General features: G+C 36.7%; 1 protein-coding gene across 2 annotated transcripts; it reads left to right on the top strand.

Annotated features, from left to right (window-relative positions):
- Nucleotides 1-2,002: 2,002 nt before the first annotated feature.
- LOC104897827 (protein TORMOZ EMBRYO DEFECTIVE) lies at nucleotides 2,003-18,917 on the top strand. 2 transcript variants are annotated; one of them, XM_048644470.2, is made up of 15 exons: nucleotides 2,003-2,418; nucleotides 2,847-3,029; nucleotides 5,231-5,380; nucleotides 8,675-8,886; nucleotides 9,018-9,303; nucleotides 9,446-9,580; nucleotides 10,046-10,164; nucleotides 11,265-11,421; nucleotides 12,460-12,703; nucleotides 12,778-12,854; nucleotides 13,061-13,165; nucleotides 14,931-15,050; nucleotides 15,573-15,703; nucleotides 15,856-16,030; nucleotides 18,341-18,917. In XM_048644470.2, the coding sequence occupies exons 1-15, from the start codon at nucleotides 2,122-2,124 to the stop codon at nucleotides 18,695-18,697; spliced, it is 2,748 nt and encodes a 915-aa protein (XP_048500427.1). In that variant the 5' UTR covers nucleotides 2,003-2,121; the 3' UTR covers nucleotides 18,698-18,917. The 2 variants fall into 2 exon arrangements, with proteins under 2 accessions (XP_048500427.1, XP_010683079.1); XM_010684777.3 differs by lacking the exon at nucleotides 13,061-13,165.
- The last annotated feature ends 801 nt before the right edge of the window (nucleotides 18,918-19,718 follow it).

The following is a 19,718-nucleotide window of genomic DNA, read 5'->3' as shown; positions in this document are numbered from 1 at the left end:
GGCGTCCATATGATACATTATAGAATGTATATAGATTTGATTGAATTTTCTTTTTACCTAGTAATTGAGAGGTAAGGATTGAAGGTTCAGAGAACTCTCATACATTTGACTTTCACATAAATATATAACAATTATTATATAGTAAGCTTGCTTGACGTAGCTAGTTGGAGATTCTTCATGTAAACTTAAGGTCACAAAGTCGAATCCTCCCAACTGCTTAACGAATAGTGATTCCCCTTACCTTTTCCCCTACTCTTATGTGTCTGGCCCGCAAATGCTAGACCAAGAACACCATGCAGGTTAAGGTTTAGACATGGATTGGAATAAGAGTCTAGGTATGTTGTTCTCCCCATCTCCATCTCTGTCGCGGGTTCGAAATCTGTCCCCAACTCTAGCCTAATAGGGAGCAATGTAAACCATCCCAACCCCCACTGCACACCTAAATATCCACACCCACCTAATCACACTTTCCGCGCTCCTACTACCCACTTAAAATCCAACTTAGACCCACTTCAAAACAAAAAATAATAATTCAAAAGGGTATGAAAGTAGTATATATTACACATTTTATACAAAACTTAATGCATTTTTATAAGATTCACATTTTACAATACTTAAACATGGAATTATGATAAATAATTATCACCCTTCAAATATAACTGTTTTTTCTAATAAAAAACATGGGTATCGAGAGGGAGGGGAGAGGTAGCCGGGCGGGAGATGATAGGGGGCGGGTTGAACGAAGATGGAGTAGGTATACCATAAATTCCATTTCACCTTTCCACCCGTCAAACTTAAACTTATTTTTACAAAATGCAGCGAGTCTCCTATCTAACCCCTCAACTAACATTTCTAGAAGTATGGTGAAGTATAGTAAAAAAGTCGCATGAGATGCAATTTTAAACACTTCTTTTATATGTTACCGAGTTTTTGTTTTTAAGATAAGACGAAGGGACTCACTTAAAAAGAATAATGAGAAATCTTCAAATAAATCCCACAAATAAAAAGCGATGCCACTCGTAGGGGTGTTCATAAAAAACCAAAACCGAAATACCGTACCAAAATATCGAAAAACCGGTCTAAATGGGTGGTTACCTTACAGACAAAAAAAAGTTTGAACGGTACGGTTGCCGAACCGATAAAATTAGCGGTTAAACGGTACAGTTACGGTTATGATTTTTGAGTAAACGGTTAACCGAAATACCGAATTTTTTTTCTCTATTTAATTGTTGTGAAACATTTTCAAACAATTACATTAATTCTAATATTTGTTGCTAAGTTACAACAACTAGAGGAAGTATGTAATTATTTGAAAACTCTAGTACTAATATAAACACTATAATTAGGAAATGAAATGAATTTTTAGTGTTAATTATGTTTTTCAATTGATTAGTATCCACTTTATAATACATTTTATATTAGAGTACATCTAATATTAAAATTTATGCACACAAAAATTGAAAATATATATGTAAATTAAGTAAAACATAATAGTATAATTTAAACAACAGTTAATGGTTAACCGAAAAACCGTACCGAAAAAACGGTTAACCGCTTAGGCGGTAACCGGTCTAAACGGTTACGGTTACGATTCGCAAAAATAGCGTACCGAAACTTCCGGTTACCGAACCGAAATATTGTTTCGAGACGATTAACCACCTATGAACACCCCTAGCCACTTGTCTCACGTCTCCCCTACCTCAACCTCAAAACTTTTATTAGTCATGAGTGGGACTGTGGGTCTATCAACTATTGGAGTACTCCCTCTGTATTTTTTTATATTTCCTACTTTGACTTTGCACGTTTGCCAATGCACTTATTTTACATTAAATATCTTTCATTACATAATAGTAAAAATTATAATAATTGAATATTAATAAAGTATTTATTGAGACGAATCCAACAAGACCCCACATGAGTATATTTTTTCTTATATATTGAGAATAATTTAAAAGATTCCTCTAATTGTGAATAGTGTCAAGATTCTAAGTGAGAAAGATAAAAAAATAGAGAGGGAAGTACTACGTTAGCCGTTAAACCCTAAACCCTAGTAAGAATCAGCAGCAGAATACCATACCACAACTCCATTGTCCCTAAACCCTACTGAGCTAAACTTCATCAATGGCGTCTTTAAGCTACAAGAAGAGCTACCGTCGTACTCAATCATTACAGCAGTTCTACACTGGTGGACCCTTCACAGTTTCTTCTGACGGCACTTTTCTCGTTTGCACTTGCGACGATTCCATCAAAATCGTCGATTCATCGAACGCTTCAATCAAATCCACAATCGAAGGCGATTCGGAGCCGGTTACGGCGGTTGCACTTAGTCCTGATGATAAATTGCTCTTTTCTTCAAGTCACAGTCGCCAAATTAGGGTTTGGGACCTCTCTACGCTCAAATGCATTCGCTCTTGGAAGGTATATTAACTCTTCTTTGACATTTTGCTTATTTACGTCTTACGAGTGTAGAGTTCCATCTTAGTCAACGCACAACTTTCACCGTTAGTAGAACCTATGAAATTTGACATTTTGAGAGTATACAGTGAGGAAATTATGATAACATTTTGAATGCTAAAATTTATTTTTGTATAATAGTAAAAAAAATCCGGTTAATGTTAGTACATGAATAGTACAAAAGAGGGAGTGTTGCAACTGATTAAAAGTGGAGGAAGTATGTATTTTTTTGGTGATTGGCTAATTGTTTATATGCATTGTTTATCCTATTTAGTGATGGGTTATGGCGAATAAGAAGCTTGTTTCAAGGCAATTTTATTTCTGGTAGAAAATTACTTCTGTATGTTAGCTTTCTTGCTCTGAAAATAGTGGGTGTTATATTTTTGATGCAGGGACATGATGGCCCGGTGATGGCTATGGCTTGTGATGCATCAGGTGGGTTGCTGGCAACTGCTGGAGCTGATCGGAAAGTGCTTGTTTGGGACGTCGATGGTGGATTTTGCACGCATTATTTTAAAGGGCACAAAGGGGTTGTCACTTGTATCATGTTTCATCCTGATCCTAGTCGCCTCCTTGTAAGCGCTTTCAGTATTGGCTTTCTCATATTTGAACTTGCTTTTTTGTATTCTTGAATTACGCCCTGTATTTTAGCTTTTAAATATCAATTCTTTTATTTTTGGAGTTCATAAAGTTATGCTCCGCATGTCATATTTACCCATTCTATAGTACCCTGTGATGGTATGTAGCTCTAGAAATCTAGCTCAATCAGCTAAAGCAGTAAACTAACTTTGTTGGTTGGAGAATCCCAATATTGAATATTATTTTTTAAACTGAAACTCTAAAAAAATGGCTGCTACTTAGTATTTATAGGCAAGCAGACTGCTGAAGCCCTGAAACTGACAAATAATTTATGTACAAACTGTACACCTAGCTAGAAAAGGAGAAGACCAAAAAACAGACAAAGAAGCAGCCAGCTAATATACATAGTTCATGGGCATTGGCCAATGACATAATTTCTAAAAACGAACATGGCTATGAGAGCTACTGAAAAATATCACTGGCTGAAATGTACTTTACTATCATTTCAATGGAGGGGCATTTCAGGAAAAAGCTTTATAAGTTATTATGGGTATCTTGGGAAATAAGTTAAGAGGGTTAGTTAGGGAGGAAGTACTATATATACAGCTTATTCGAGAGGGAAATGCTAAGAACTAATATCTTAGGGGTAAGGGTATATTAGGTAGCGTCTTTATGATTTAGTCTGGGGAATAAGATAGGAAGTTTGTTAGGGAAAAAAATCTATATAGGAGTAATTAAAAAGAAGAAGATATGTTGAATATTGATCAGAATTTTGGGGGAGCTTTTAAGAGTTCAATGGGAGAGAACAAGCTTCTCGAAAGCTTGTAATTATCTTTATATATTCTGCAATTTCATCTTATGAATATAAATCCATTTTTAGTCCTTAATCATCATCTGAAACCAAAATAAGCTATGTCAGTTCACAGCATTTGCTTACTTCCTGATGTCACCTTTCTCTAAGAAGGTTGATTTTCATTTCATCTTTTCTAATATAAGAAGTTGGACATACTCTTTTTTTTCAAATATGTTTATGTTTTGGAAGTATTTGTCCAAATTGTAGAATATGCTGAAATTTTTATGTTACGGGGCCTATTCTGACAAATTTGCCTGTTTTATGAATGTGAGCATTTTCCTGAGTTTCATCGCTTTTTGATGTTTCCTTACAACCACTAGCACACTAATTTTAGCCTGGAGTTAGTTGGTTTTGGTTGCTTTGAGTTTGACTCTAGGTCCTTTGTTTTTGCAAACTCTAAGTGGGCTGTGTATGAGATGAGAGTATGTTGAGATTGTCTATTCAAGGAATTATTATGTCTAGTTGCCTAAAAGCATAAGCTCATTCCTTCCAAATCTTATCAAAGGGTATAATCTGAAGAAGTTACATTATTGATAAAGTCTAATTTTACTTCAAAAATATATACTTAGTTCTAAAATAAATGAAATATGGGGGGAGGCACGGGTATTTTGGAGAGGAGAGAGATAAAGACAAATAAAAAGAAGGATCCATGTGATGAAGTAAATAGAGAGAAGTAGATGCCCAAATAAGGTAACATTTCAATTATTCTGAAACAGCCTAAAATGGTAAGCAGTTTATATATTTTAGAATGGAGAAAGTATCAAATACAGGCTTCCACAGATTGGACCTTGATAAAAAAAGACTTCTGTGCGGATTTTGTATACTATTATTCTGATGCATAAATGCAATATCTTCTCTCCAAAAGGAAAAGTCAATCCTAACTTTCTTCCATGGACCTTCATGGTTTGTTTTTTTCAAACTTTTTCTCTACAAGGATTGCTCTGAGCATATTAGATGCTTCTAGGTGTTTCAATAATAATACTTCAGACAAGTACTAAAATTTCTTGTCTTTTCTTATATAAATATTTTTGGCTAGTTCAAATCAGGCAGCATGATTTCTACATTATCTCAAAAGGACTTGGCTTAATGTGGGATGTATGCATGACTGTCGGCTGGTTTTGATATGTTTAACTCTTAGGTAACCTAGTATAAATCTTCAAGTACCAAGTTTTTTTCGACTTCTTTCTTTCCGACTGAGTTGGAAATGGCTTGAGTTACTTCATATTTGTATTATTGATATGTAAGCATGATTTGCTATCATTGTTGTACTTATATTATATCTTTCAGACCTGGTTTTCTACACATTATGCATGACTTGGTTCAATGTTTGACATCATTTTACAGCTTTTCTCAGGAAGTGATGATGCAAGTGTCCGGGTTTGGGATCTTGTCACTAAAAAGTGTGCCGCTACCATGGAAAAACATTTCTCTGCTGTGGTTTCCTTGACAATATCTGAAGATCAAAGATTCTTACTTAGCGCGGGAAGAGATAAGGCATGCTTCCTACTCTTGTTTGATACATGAATACAAATTTTTTGAGTCTTTAGATCCTTATGGAATGTATAGTAACATCGATTTTCACTTCTCGATATGTTTGAATACTAAAATCTATAAAGAAAAGCATAACATAGATTTGAGTCTTTAGATCCTTATGGAACTAAGTTCAGCCTTTTATTGTTCTTCAAGATTCGTGTTTACCTACACCATTGTTAACTCGCAACATTTGCTTTCTCACAGCCTCCTACACAAAGCTTTACCATGAGTACCTTTAATACGTTTTAGTAAAAGTTACGACGAGTTCAAATTCTGACAATACGGTGTTACGAATCTAACAAGATCTCACATGGTAATATGTTTTCATATATTTTGGTGTAAAAGACCCCTTTGTTTTTGCGTGGGTTTTTTTTTTTTTTGTGGTGGGGTGGGGGTGGGGGGGGGGGGGGTTGGGGGTAGGGTGAACACTAGCACAAGAATTGGATAGGAGTGGTGAAGTGAGCTTTGATCTCGCTTTGAGTCCCATATGAGTTTTTTTAATCCCTATTACTCGGATAGTAGAGGAGGATGACTGCAATGGGATTTATGTAATGATACTTAAGCTATCTGTGAGGTAGTAATCCAAGCCGGAAACTCAGCGAGTTATATGAGGTGCATGTGTTTCTCATACTTCCATACTGCAGCTATGTCATAGTTGGAATGCTTGTTGATATCTCCTTGAAAAATGCTCCAGTCCTATGCTGTCTCCTGATTGGTTAACTCTGTAGTCTGTGTACCTTTCAGGCTTCTCTCAAGTCATTCAATCTGTCCATGAAAAAACCTGTTCAGATGTTTGAGAGAATTTTAGCTCTTTCCCTTACGGTGGTTGTTGTAGTGTACGTTTGTATACATGGCATAGATTTCAGGTGGATAAAAAGCAAATGGAAGCCTTTGTGAGTCATGTAGACTAATCTGGAAATAGAGGTCTTGCAGTCAGCTGTGTTCGATTTATGTGGTTAATGTGATGTTAACTACAATGTTGATATGCTTTAATTCTTCATATATTTTGAGCCTTAATTATGTCTTAGACATCTCATTGGAGAGCGAGAGTTGGAGAGGATGGCAGGTAAGCTGAGATGGAATTCGAAATATCATAACAATGGCAGACAACTCAGAAAAGTCTTTGCTAAAACTCTTGTTGTTAACAATTGAAGTTGATGCATGATTAGGAACTACAATTTCATGATAAAATTATTGCAGATCTCCTTAAATTTGCAGGTCTTATGTTATGGGATTGACATTCATCTAGCTATACTTACCATACCATACAATTATCAATTGCCTCAAAAGGCTCCTTGGTGGAGGTCTTGTATCTGTTGCATGAACCTTATGCCTATAACTGCAAAAGCTATTTTGACTTTACCCTACAATTGCAGAAGGGCTATGTTTGTAGCCTCCTAGAGAGTGACTGGGACTCAACCTCATACCTAAATAGGAAATCAAGGACCATCTATTGAGACGTGTCATTTAGTCCTTTGTAATCCAATTATTCAAGTCTCAAGATATTTTTCAGTTTGTTTGTACTCAAAGGGATCTGCTTACATGCCCTTGTAGTATAATATGAAATAGAGCATTTTAGAGAGTATATTATCTGGTTATAGCTATAAATTGTTTGTTTATTTGGAATCAAAATATTTTTTAGAAAGTATATAATTTGGTTATAGCTATAAATGTTTACTGAAAATAGTCTTGGAGTTATACACCCAGAAATATTTGTTTTTGACTCGCGCACGGCACATTTGATACTTCTTTATATATTCTATGTGTTCGCTTTTATCTGTCAAATTTCTTGGTTTAGATGTTTGAAGACATTTTCCTATTGTCTAATATATATATGAGTGTGACTTTTACCCCCAACTTATTAACCCTTTAAGGACAGGAAGTTGGTCCCCTGTTTTTAGGATCATTACATCAAAATGGAGTTTTGCTATTTATGATGTTAGTTAATCCAATCTGTGTTGTTCCTATGGATTTTTCTCCCATTTTTATTAATGTGAATCCTGCTTCTTTCTTATGACACAATGGCTGATGCTGTGTTAATTTGAAATCCCTTTCTTAGGATCCACATGGTTTTACCTTACTCCCAAAGTAAGGGTTTTACATGCTGAAAGCTGCTCAGTTGCTTATTTCCTCCATTTTTTGGGAAGTGGAACTTCCTAGGAATTTCTACTTCCCATGAATTTTTCAACCAAACAACATCAAGAATTTCCAATTACTAGGAATTTTAACTTCCTATGTTAAACAATGCCAACCAAACAAGCACCGAGTCCGGCAATCCCAAGGAATTTAGGAGTATTTTTATTTCTTTTCCTGCTAGGAGTCCATCTAGGAAGCTGTTATGATTGTGTTTGGGTTTTCTATTGCCAATATATAAGGCGTATCATTAATAATATTCAGTTTTGAGATCTATGGAAATAAAAGAAATCATAGATAATCCCTTAGGGTTGCTGCTCAAGCAACCTAACAAAACTAGGAAACTAAACAAAATTGTGTACTAACTTTGGCGTGCAAGCAACAAGGTCTCTACACACTTACGCAGCGCAATGCTCAGTGACACATACTATTTTGCAACACAATGCAATGAACTGTATTCCAGACTCACTATTAAATAAAATAAGCAACTGAGCATCTCTGAACATGTAATTTTCTCACTTAAAATAGGAGTAAAGGTAAATCCATATGGATCTGGAGAAAGCAATATAGAGATAAATAACATAACATCATTTACTGTATCATGAAAAAGAAGTTAGATTCACTTCACTTATTGATCCATCTAAGGATAGGAAGATGCAGGAATCCTCTGTTTTTGCAAATTTTAAATGTTGACGTATTTTTGCTGTTTTATGATGTTATGTAATTCTTTATAGTCTGTGCTGTTTTCTATGGGCATATGAGGCGATTGAGGTCTAAATTAGGCATGGCTGTCTAATTTATCTTGTGTGATTGTGGTGTGTCTGCAGCTAGTTTTGCTTTCAATAATATAGTATCTGAGGGTTGGGTCACGCTTGCTCTATTGCTGCCAAGATTTTCTCTTATGGATTCGATTATTGTTTGTGAGGGCTCTTGGTTGAACTGTTGTATGACCTTGTTGCTGCACGGATTTTGAGATGGTTTCCTAGCTTACTGTTCTGAAGAATTTGTTTGTTGTGCTGGAAGCTATATAGAGACGGCACCATAGTTGGTGGCCATAACTCTAATTCCTTTCATTTTCTAAATTTTACCTGTGCAGCTTTAATAATTTTGTCTTTAATATAGGTTGTTAATATGTGGGACCTCAAAAGTTATGAATGCAAAACGACCATACCTACATACGAGGTGCTTGAAGCTGTTTGTGCTGTTAATTCTGGAACTGCGTTCTATGACATTTTGTCAGTACAAAAACCTAAGAAGAGCAAAAGTTCCACGCAAGAAGTTTACTTTTTAACTGTTGGTGAACGTGGGATTGTTCGAATATGGAACTCAGAAGGGTAATATGACAACTTTGAAGATTTACATTTTGCATGTTCAAGGCATAATATCTCATGGCTATAGACATTGTTTTGCATTGCAATTTATAATAAGAAATAATTATATTCTACTTATTATGTTTGTGCAACAGTGCAGTTTGTATATTTGAGCAGAAGATTTCAGATGTAGCTCTTAGTTCAGACGAAAATGATTTAAGAAGAGGTTTCACTGCTGCCTGCATGCTACCATCAAATCAAGGATTGCTATGCATCACTGCTGATCAGCAGTTTCTGTTTTACTCCCTCTTGAAGCATTCTAAAGAAGATCTGGATATGAGTCTTTGTAAGAGGCTGATTGGATACAATGAAGAAATTGTCGATATGAAATTTGTAGGTGAAGATGAAAACTTTCTTGCTGTTGCCACCAACCTTGAACAGGTAGACTTTATTTTATCTCCTTACTGTGGTTATTAATGTTTTTGCTGCACAGAAAATCCTTTCGCGGGCTTCAATATTTTTTTTGGATTATAGGGATATGACCCTTACATTATTTTTATCTACTAATACTCTATGTTTGCAGGTGCGGGTTTACGACCTTGCTTCAATGTCATGCTCCTATGTACTTGCTGGGCATACTGGGATCGTTTTGTGTCTTGACACCTGCATAGCAAGTTCTGGAAATACACTTATTGTAACTGGAAGCAAGGACAATAGCGTAAGCAGTCCTTCCCTTTACATTGCTGACACTCTGTTGATTGCTCCTTGCGTAATACCGTTACCATATTATACAACACTTCTTTAGAAAGTTCAAATTAGTTGCAACTTTACTTTATTTGGTAATGGGTTCTCGCTCTCTCTCTCATCACATGGGTCCCTCTTTGTTTCTCTCTATCTCTCTCCACTTCACATGCATTACTTAGTTTGTCTCCGTCCATGTTGCAACTAATAAGGAACAGAGGAAGTATTACTTCTGGAGGGGCAGCACATGTTTGCATGGGGAAGTGACCATTTCTTCCCTAAGTGCTTGATCATTGACATGCTTCTGGCATCATTTATGCAAGCTATATATGAAGTTGTGGCTCTCTAGAGATCTTCTGTGCGTTAGCTGGATGTTTGTGTCCTACATAACTTCTTAGAATTTGTTTGTTTTTATCACATTTTATATTACTGTGCCAAACAGGTCAGATTATGGGATTTAGAAACTAAAAGTTGCTTAGGGGTTGGAATTGGTCATACGGGAGCTGTTGGAGCTGTTGCTTGCTCGAAGAAGTGCCGGGATTTCTTTGTTAGTGGTAGTAGGTGAGTGTTATATTGATGTGATTTGGTTTATATCTTTTGTCTCTTGCTTATTTGTACTAAAGTCTGGGTCTTACGGTCGGGAGAACTACGTAAAACAATGAAGAAAGTTGACAGCTGGATTGATGTACTTGGTTTCTAGTTTTTATGGCAGTATTAACTTGAAGTGGTTCAATGAATGTGGGAATGAGAGAGAAATGGTTGTTCAACAAACCTGCAGACATATTCAGTGTCGCGTTAGAGCTTCCTGAATCTTGAGGCAATTTGCCTTGAGGTGTATATGGGAGTGTCTAGTAGATTATTTACCTTCGACGTGTACTCTTATCTGAAATTATTGACTAAGGTGCTGTAGCATGTTGGATTTTATGATAGAGATTGTTACTTATGATGAGAGATCTTCTATGGATTCTGATGTGATTATGTTGTGCATTATGATGACCTTGTTTTTATTAAGAGGGGAGGGGGTGTCGGAGATCCCCCTCCCTTTTATCCGAGGAAGAAAGAAGAGAAAAGGTAGAGCAAACATAAGGAACTGGATTGAGACACTGGTATATTCTTTTCCCGAGGGGTGCTGTGGGGAGAGTTGTACCTACGACCCTCATTCCCGCCCCTGTTTCTATTCTGCCATTAGTCTGACAAATGAGCACCAACTGGCAACTGCTGTGAATTGGATTACTCTTTGATCGTATTTTTGCTAACTTCTGCTAGGGATTATAATTGTATGTAACTATAAAGTATAAAGAAATTAGGGGGCGTTTGGATGAGGTAAAGGGAATGGAAGCAAGAAAGTTGTACAGGCCCTACAGAGGAAAAGGAAAGCAAAACCCTTAGATTTGAAGTGTTTGGTTGGAACATTGTCATTCCTCGTTTTTCCTCCTCTTACCATTCTTCCACCATAGCACCACCATATCCTCCCTCTCTTGCTGTGCCCCTGCCACCCTCCTCACCCAGTACAGTCGCCATGTCGCTGAGCCATCGCTCCCCCCTCCTCCCTTTCTATTGTATGGTAATATAAAGTACAGTAGGAACCGTTACAAAAATTTTACAGTAAAGAATTATCTAATGTTTTGTATAACCTAATATGACTGCTCTCATTTGCACAGTGACCATACAATCAAAGTGTGGAGCTTCGAAGGGCTTGACAATGATACAAAAGAGGCGACCAGCCTTAATGCAAAAGCCGTTGTAGCAGCTCATGACAAGGATATTAACTGTCTTGCTGTAGCACCTTTCGACAGCTATGTCTGTAGTGGTTCTCAGGTTTGTTTACTGCTAATCTGTTGCAATTTTTTTTTTTTCACAAAATTTGATAAGTTGATTGTCAGCAGATTAGCCAATTCCCATGTTAACTTAGAATAAATTCTTTGATAATAGGAACTTTTGAAAGTTCTGTGCTCTGCACATTACCTTCATCGGAAAGAATGCATGTTTAGCAATGTTTGCCTATTATTTTTTGTTCAACTATAAGTCAACTGAAAAGTACATGCAAATGTTAGTTTAGATCATTTTTTTGTTTTTCTATTTATTTTCTTTTCAAGAGTCAAAGAACAGAACAGTGGTAGAAATTAGATCATTTATCTGTTTTTGCTTTTCTATTTATTTTTATTCAAAAGGTTAGCACAATGGTTGAACGTATGTCTATTGTCCACTCACACATCCTTATTACCGTGTTCTAGTTCATGTCTTACAATGTCTAAATATTTCCCCTTATTTTGTATATGAATTTTCTGTTTTTCTCCCAATTAGCATCATCCTTGATTCTTTTCTTCTATCTTTTGGGGGGAATTGGATAGGCAGGAGAGAGATCATGATATATAGGAGCTTAGGAAAGAGATGGGAGGGGGGATCTTTGGTGAGGGAAACTAAAGTGCAAGGAAAATTGAAAATGAAAATGGGTGTATGAGAAATGCACTTATTCAGCCAATTGGGCGCTAAATGAACCTTAGAGATTTTCAAGAAATCATGATGTCATGAGATTCTAAGATTTGCCTATGTGAAAAGTGGGGTCCTGCAGGTGGGTATCTTTTATATACCAATCTGATGTTCATGTCCTTCTGGCTGTAAAATTTATACATTACTTCATGAGAAACCTTCTGTAAGGGCTCATGAGTCATGTCTTTTTTTTCAGCTCTTTTCTTGCCAGTGAGAAGGGAAGCTATGTTTTTACTGTAACCATGATTACTTTGTTGCATCTTTGTATGTGGCTTTCCTTGGATAGACAGATTTAACATTAACCTAACTAGTAAGGTAAATTTCCTGTTTGTTCCTATCTAACTTCCTTAATTTTGTCATTATCAGGATCGTACTGCTTCTATATGGAAGCTTCCAGATCTAGTGCATGTGGCAAAACTCAAGGGCCACAAACGAGGAATTTGGTCTGTGGAGTTTTCACCTGTTGATAAATGTGTCTTAACAGCATCTGGAGACAAGACAATGAAAATGTGGGCTCTCGATGGCTCTTGTTTAAAAACATTCGAGGGACATACATCTAGTGTACTTAGAGCATCCTTCATTACACGTGGGACTCAATTTGTTTCGACTGGTATGGAGGCATTTCGTTTCCTGACAAATTATTTGTTGATTCCATTAGTGACTAAGATGGAGTATCTATTCCAGGTGCTGATGGGCTACTGAAGCTTTGGACAGTAACAAGTAATGAATGCATTGCTACTTATGATGAACATGAAGACAAGGTTCTATTGTTTTTCACTATTTCTAAATACCCAATGCTTGTGTCTCACATAAATAAAGCTGCGGAAATGTCAGAAAGTGGAATTATCTGGATTCTTTATTTAGATATTTCTGTTCGTAGTTATCATTCAAAAAATTGTAGCCATTTGTTACCTGCGTAGCTGCAAATACTGTTAGCTGATAAGCCAAAGCTGCCCTGCTTTGGCAGATGAGACTATATGTTTTGAGGAGATTGCTCATGCCATGGTGCTTCGCTCTCCTACTGCAGAAGATGTCCTCTGCAGGAATAGAAGGATTATGGGAATTAATCCTGGTACCCTTGAGTACTCGTTTTTTCCATTCATTTCCTTTCAAGTAATGAGCCTTTAGCTGATTCACTACCTCAAATAATTTGTCTCTACATTACATGAAGCCCCATCTTTGGATTTTTTGACTAGATGGTGAGGTTCTTTTGTGAATTTTTCTTTTAAAATAATCCTCGTGAATGCAAATTAAGTGAGGCTACAACTTTTCTAGGGATCTAAAGAAGAGTTGTTCTTTAATGGGACTCTAGATATGAGAGAAATATTGGGGTATTCAATGTCCTTCAACAATCACATGTAAAAAACTCAGGATGTGTCTACTTTCCTAGTGTCAAACTACATTTAAAAAATTGAGATCTAGAATGCGGTCAAGCGTTTACATGTTTAACTTATTTGAGAAGGCTCTATTATTACTCAAAATGTAATTGTACAAAATTTCCGACCAGAATGGTGTATTTCGAAAGGATATATGTCTCTTAAACATGGAATGGTGAAACGAGGAATCACTTTTTTTTTGTATTGTCACTTCGCTTTAGTCTTTCAAAACAGGTTATTGGACAATATGAGATATCAGTGGTTTAAATTCTATAGGATAGATATTACATTAGAGTTATTATATGGGTATGAGTGTTGGAAATTTAGGGAGGATCACAATAAGAGATAAGGGTACCACAGATGCACATATCGAGATGGATGTGTGGAACCACACTGAGATAAAATTTGGAATGAAGACATCCGGAAGGGGGGGGGGGGTTTAAAGTTGCAGATAAGGGAAGAGAGAACTAATTGTTGTTGTGTCATGTGTGGGCATGCAAGGCATTGATTAGAGGACTCATCGGTTAGACTAGGGGAAAGTTATGATATTGGAGATTCTAGTAGAAGTTAGGGAGGCCAAGGATGACTTGGATACAGGATTTTCGAAATGATATGTTAGTTTATGGGAGCGTATAGTGCTTGACGAAAGTTGGGGAGGCCAAGATTGACTTGGATGTAGGTTTTGGAAATGATAAGTTTGCGGGAATGTATAGCACTTGGCAAAGAGAATGTAGGCAAAAGATCTATGTGGACGACAGAGATAAAATCTTGACTCATGTCGCCATCTTCATCCTATTATGATTAAGGCTCTGATTTTGTTTTTGTAATGATCAAGCTTTTCTTTTTTTCCAACAAGATCGAGGTTCTTTCAGGTTGGCTATGATGGTAGGTGTGCTTGTCATACTTTATCTTGTCACTGGAAAATGATAAGAAAGGCTCTGGCACTGTTGTTGATTGAATTTCATTGGTTTGCTCGCCATTTGTCTTTTTGCAATGATCACACTTCTTATTGTTACTTCATCAAGATTGTGTTGTTCCAGGTGGGCTATAATGATAGGTGTGCCTGTCATACTTCATCTTGAAAATGATAGCACTTTTTGGGATGGAAATATTATTACTGTTTAGTGGGCTTTGTGAGAGAAAATCATAGTATCGTTGGTTATCCCTTTGGTGCAACTCAATAGGGGTTTTTCTGGAGCTCTTTTTGAATGATGTGAAGGATGATCGATAAGCTATGTTTTTAAACTGATCTTGCTTAGAGGTATCCTGGACTGTTACTAATGATTGCACCTTCATTGTTCTTATAGATCATAGAGATTATCGCTTTTTTTTTACTCAGCTATTTTTTCTCCTGTCTTTTATTACGTATGAGCATATCCTTCAATTTTTGCGCTTATGAGTTGTAGTTTTTTTGTCCGTTAGATGTGTTGGATCCATCTTGAATTTAGTTGTGGACTACAGGTATGGGCCCTGGCAATTGGAAAGAAGACAGAAGTGCTTGCTACAGGAGGTGGTGATGCAGTTGTCAATCTATGGAGTGATTCCACTGCTGTTGATAAGGAAGAGGCTTTTCGTAAAGAGGTGAGTCTATTTTCTACAACTTAATTATGTATGACTGAAAATTAAAAACCTTAGTTAAGCGTATTGTTAGTTGGCTATAGAATTGACCTTGTTTCTAGCTACAGCTCATTGTCGTCATGAATGTCTTTCATTTCTATTCATCCATGCCGATCTTGATTGAACTGCCTATGCTTCTCGTGATTTTGTTTTGGTCTTTCAATGCTGCCTGGATCACGTCGCATTTAGAGACTTATAATTCATCCTGTTGCTCACCCTCTCCACTTCCTTTTATTAGTCAACTTGTGGATGGCCCTAGATCAGAAGCTTCCATCTCACACGTTCAAAATGACGATTAGTGCTAGCACTTTTTTTGTGTACAAGTGAAAGGGTTTTGTCCAACTTTGTTCCTCTTGGTTTTTCCATCTGTGTTCTGGTGTACTGTAGTGTAATTAATTGTTGCAGAATGTTCAGTGTGTTATGGCTTATGATCTGTTATGTAGATGCTATATTTAACTGTCTGATGGATCTGTGTTCTTGATACAGGAAGAAGGGGTTCTGCGTGGTCAAGAGCTTGAAAATGCTGTATCAGATGCTGATTATGCTAAAGCAATCCAGATTGCCTTTGAGCTTAGGAGACCTCGTAGGCTCTTTGAACTTCTTTCAGAACTTTGCAGGTCAGAATAGTAATAGCCTTATATCTGAAATACAGCTCTGAGTCCCTTGCTTTCTTTTCGAGCATATTTGCATAGAGTATAAAAAAATCTGCTTTATGCAATTATTCTGATTCTCTTCTTATACTGTCATTTTATGTGCAATAATCACACAGGGAAAAGGATGCCAAAGATCATATGAGGAAGGCTCTTCAGACTCTTGGAAAGGAGGAAGTTCGACAGCTTTTTGAATATATTCGAGAGTGGAATACTAAGCCGAAGCTGTGTCACATTGCACAGTTTGTGCTTTTTCAGGTTTTCAGTATGCTTTCCCCTAAAGAAATTGTTGAGGTGAGTGATTTAACTATAGGGTATTTTCCATTGAATTGATTATATGCTGCTGCAATTTAATTTCGCGCCCTTCATTTTATATCATGTATCCGTGACTCTCTGACATGGGCATATACACTTAACACTTTATTTTGGACCAAAGCATGGATATTATAATAAAATAGCCGTGACCGACCTGTATAGTCAGGTGTATTGATCATGGGTCCAAGGTACAACTCAGACCTGGTCTGACATGATAATGGGTCTAAGTCAAAGTTATTTTAGATCTAGCAGGTGGGTCCTGTGTTGGCCCGAGTCTCATGATTTCAAGTCCAAATCTGGCCCATAGAGACATACTTCCTTCGTTCTTGTTTACTTGCAACACTTACCATATTGGGTTGTTTCAATATACTTCAAACACCATCTTTTTTTGATATTCTTTCTCTATCTCTATCTTCATCACGCGGGTCACCTTTTTCCCCATCTTTCTTTCTTTCCTCACCTAAATTATTGTGCTTCCCCCCCTTGTTGCAAGTAAATCTGAACAGAAGAAGTATATATGTATATATCTTCAAAAATCTAAAATACAGCTTAGCAACTAGTAATGTCCACTAAGCCTAACTCAAGTAGTGCTGGTAGCCTAGTACTCCCTCCGTCTTCTTTTATTGTTCTTGTATCCCGCATTGGGAAATGTCAATATATTGTTTCTATTTTGAATCTTTCCATACATAGAGTAATTTTATGACTTAAATCCCCATTTGTTTTTAGCTGTAATAAACGTGTTCACGCTATTCAATAGTCATGTTTTACTCTTTTGCCCCTCAAACTTTTATCTTATTGGTTGCCTAACATAGGTTAACTCAAAGATTTTGTTAGCTAATCTATTTTTATTTAGAATAGTGGAATCTTCCACATTTTTTGATTGCATTGGTTTCTCCTTCGATTCCAAATAGGAACAACAAAAGAAAAGGGAAGGAGTACTAGATAAAGCCATTCATGCTCTCTCGTGGTGTACTATGTATGGAAGTGATCATCTTTGATAATGCTGGATTTTCAGAGTTCTTGTGTAAATGATTTTCTAATTGGATTAGGATATAATGGTTTTTTGTTGAGTTATAAATATAGCTTCATCATTCACGTTGTAGTCAGTAATCGGGCTTTGTGCTAACTTTGATATATACGTAAAAGTTGGACAAACTTCATCCATCCTAAAATAATTGAGACAAGCGAATTATGATTGGTTTTGGTTTATTTTTGGCCCAGGGCGAATTCAAAAGGCAAATTAGGTAACATTGCTTCCCATTCAAGGAAGTTTCAAAAGAATTGCAACAATATCTTATTTGACTAATGGATTCTCTCTCTCTATATTTCTTCACATGACATAGGTCTTTTGGTTTTATCTCTCTCCTCATCACATTGACACGTTAAATATTGTCTCGCTGTCATGTTGCACTTATAATAGGAGGAAGTATACAATAAAGGATGGACGATAAAAGAAGACCGGAAATAATAATATATGCATTTTTTACCCTGGATCCGCTAGACTTAGAGCAAGAATATCGGTAGTCTGGAGCACTGAGTCTCAGCGCAGACTTTGGTGAGTCTGGCTCCAGACTACCTATATTTGGACTAAATGGAATGATGAGTCTGGGAATGAGTTTTGGTTTCCCAGACTCAATCTCAGATTTGGTTGTGGGTTTTTGGTAGAATGAATGTTATCCAAAATAATGTTCAACTTTTGATAGAGAGTCTGGAGTGAGTCTGAGGGATAAAGTGTAAAACTGGAATGAGTATGGAGTGAGTCTGAAAAATAAAAAGTAGATAAAAATTAGTGGAAAGCTGATGTGGAACAGTCTGAAGGATGGGTTTGGGTCTGAGTGATAAACTCACCCTTAGTGTATCTGGGTAAGGTTTGATATTGTCATTACCCATTTTCTGTCTTCTTTTCCTTTTCTAAGCAGGGTTTCTCTTTTTGTAAGTCCTTATGTAGGACCGTTGTCAATAGCCCGGGGTTGGTTGGGGAGAAATTGTAGAGCGTGAGGGGTGGTTGGGGAGAGAAGACCGGAAAATAATAATACATTTATTGTGCCTGTGTAGGGATGGGAAGTCGGATTCGACTCTTTCCCATCCCCTCTCAAATTGGAGCTTAATGGCTTAATGCTCTACTCGTCTGCTTTGTTTGTGTACCCACATTTCCTAGAATATACTGAAAACTCGTGGAGACAGTAGATAAGATTAAGTGTTGTGGTAATGTGTGGTTTAATGGTTAACATGTAGAGTAAGGACTTCTGTTAAATTAATTGAACTGTCTTTGGATTCTCTTATGTACAGGTGAAAGGCGTGGCGGAACTTCTTGAAGGGCTCATCCCTTATTCTCAGAGGCACTTCAGCAGGATCGATAGACTTGAAAGAAGCACATTCTTGTTAGACTACACTCTCATTGGCATGTCAGTTATTGAACCTGAGTCTGATAGAGGTGAAACTAGAAACAGCTCCAGAAAGAAAGTGGACACAGATGACAGCTCTGATGATCGAGCAGCAGGAAAAGAACCTGTGTCTGAACCCACTGCGGAGACACAGCAAAAAAAGAGTTCCAAGAAACGAAAATCTAAGAAATCTGTAGAGGTTTGTTACAAGAAGGTTAAGTTACCGGGTGCAGAGGATTCAGCTGTATCATTGCAAGCGTAATGTAGCTATAATGGTTTTTTGTGTTCTGGCACTTGCTGTAGAGACAAGGCATTAAATATTCGTCTCATAATTTAATCAATTTGTACAAAATCACAATTTTGTAGCGATGAGATTTAGAAAAGTAGAAGGAAGAGAGCCTACTGTTCACACCTTGGAAGAGTCGTTAGCCTTGAGCATTTTATAGAACATATAATCTAATAGATTTCAAGAAGGTTTTTTTGGTTGTCAATCTTTCAAGTATCTCTATTGAGCCATAGTCACGCACCAAGCCATCACCCATGGAGTAGAGCTTAGTAGGGTACACTGGGTGTCTGGGTGTACCAATATACTAATAATTCGGAGCTGAGTTTTAGAAAGTGAGATGTAAGATTCAATGTGAGGTATTTAGTCTTGAAAGTAAGAAAATTGAGTTTATTTTTAGGAGAATATTGAGTTTATTGAGAGTTGAGTACTTGAGTTCTGCATTTATTAAAATAAACTGTCAGAATGAAAAAGTTAGATATAAGATGTTAAAATGAAATCGGAGTATAACCTTGGAATTTTAATTAGAAAAAATGTCAAACAAAAACTAAGCAATAAGACTTGTATGACATTGATGTTAATCATGAATGTTGGTGTAGCCTCATAGGTGCATGGTGGTAGTAGTGGTGAGAGTGATTATGGTGGTGGTGACAGTGTCGAGTCACTTGGGGTCTGGGTAACATATAACCCTTGAGGGAGTAGATAATCAAGGTAGATGAGTTTAAAGTAACTCGAGGGAAGGAAAACAAAATAAAATAAAGTATGTTAAAAACAACTTTTTTAGATATTACTTTTTGTCAAAAACAACTTTTAATTTTTTTTTTGGCAATTTCAGACCTTAAATTCTTTTTTGTGAGAAACAACCTTAATTAAATTTCCGGTGTTGACTAATGGATTTCGGCATCCCTCACCCTGCCTTTTACCTTATAGTACACGAGACAAAAACCTCAAATATTGGGTTGATGAGAATTGAACTCCCAACTACGAGGTTAGGAGGTGG

This window comes from Beta vulgaris, chromosome 1 (genome assembly GCF_026745355.1).
Source record: "Beta vulgaris subsp. vulgaris cultivar EL10 chromosome 1, EL10.2, whole genome shotgun sequence".
Classification (NCBI taxonomy): Eukaryota; Viridiplantae; Streptophyta; class Magnoliopsida; order Caryophyllales; family Amaranthaceae; genus Beta; species Beta vulgaris.
This window is presented reverse-complemented; position numbering and strand designations above follow the sequence as displayed.

Excerpts from the sequence above, each read along its gene's own strand:
- LOC104897827 (XM_048644470.2), top strand. The coding sequence starts at position 2,122 with ATGGCGTCTTTAAGCTACAAGAAGAGCTACCGTCGTACTCAATCATTA. Across the intron at positions 9,581-10,045 it reads CTGGAAGCAAGGACAATAGC|GTCAGATTATGGGATTTAGA; the intron begins GTAAGCAGTCCT and ends TGTGCCAAACAG. Across the intron at positions 10,165-11,264 it reads TTCTTTGTTAGTGGTAGTAG|TGACCATACAATCAAAGTGT; the intron begins GTGAGTGTTATA and ends TCATTTGCACAG.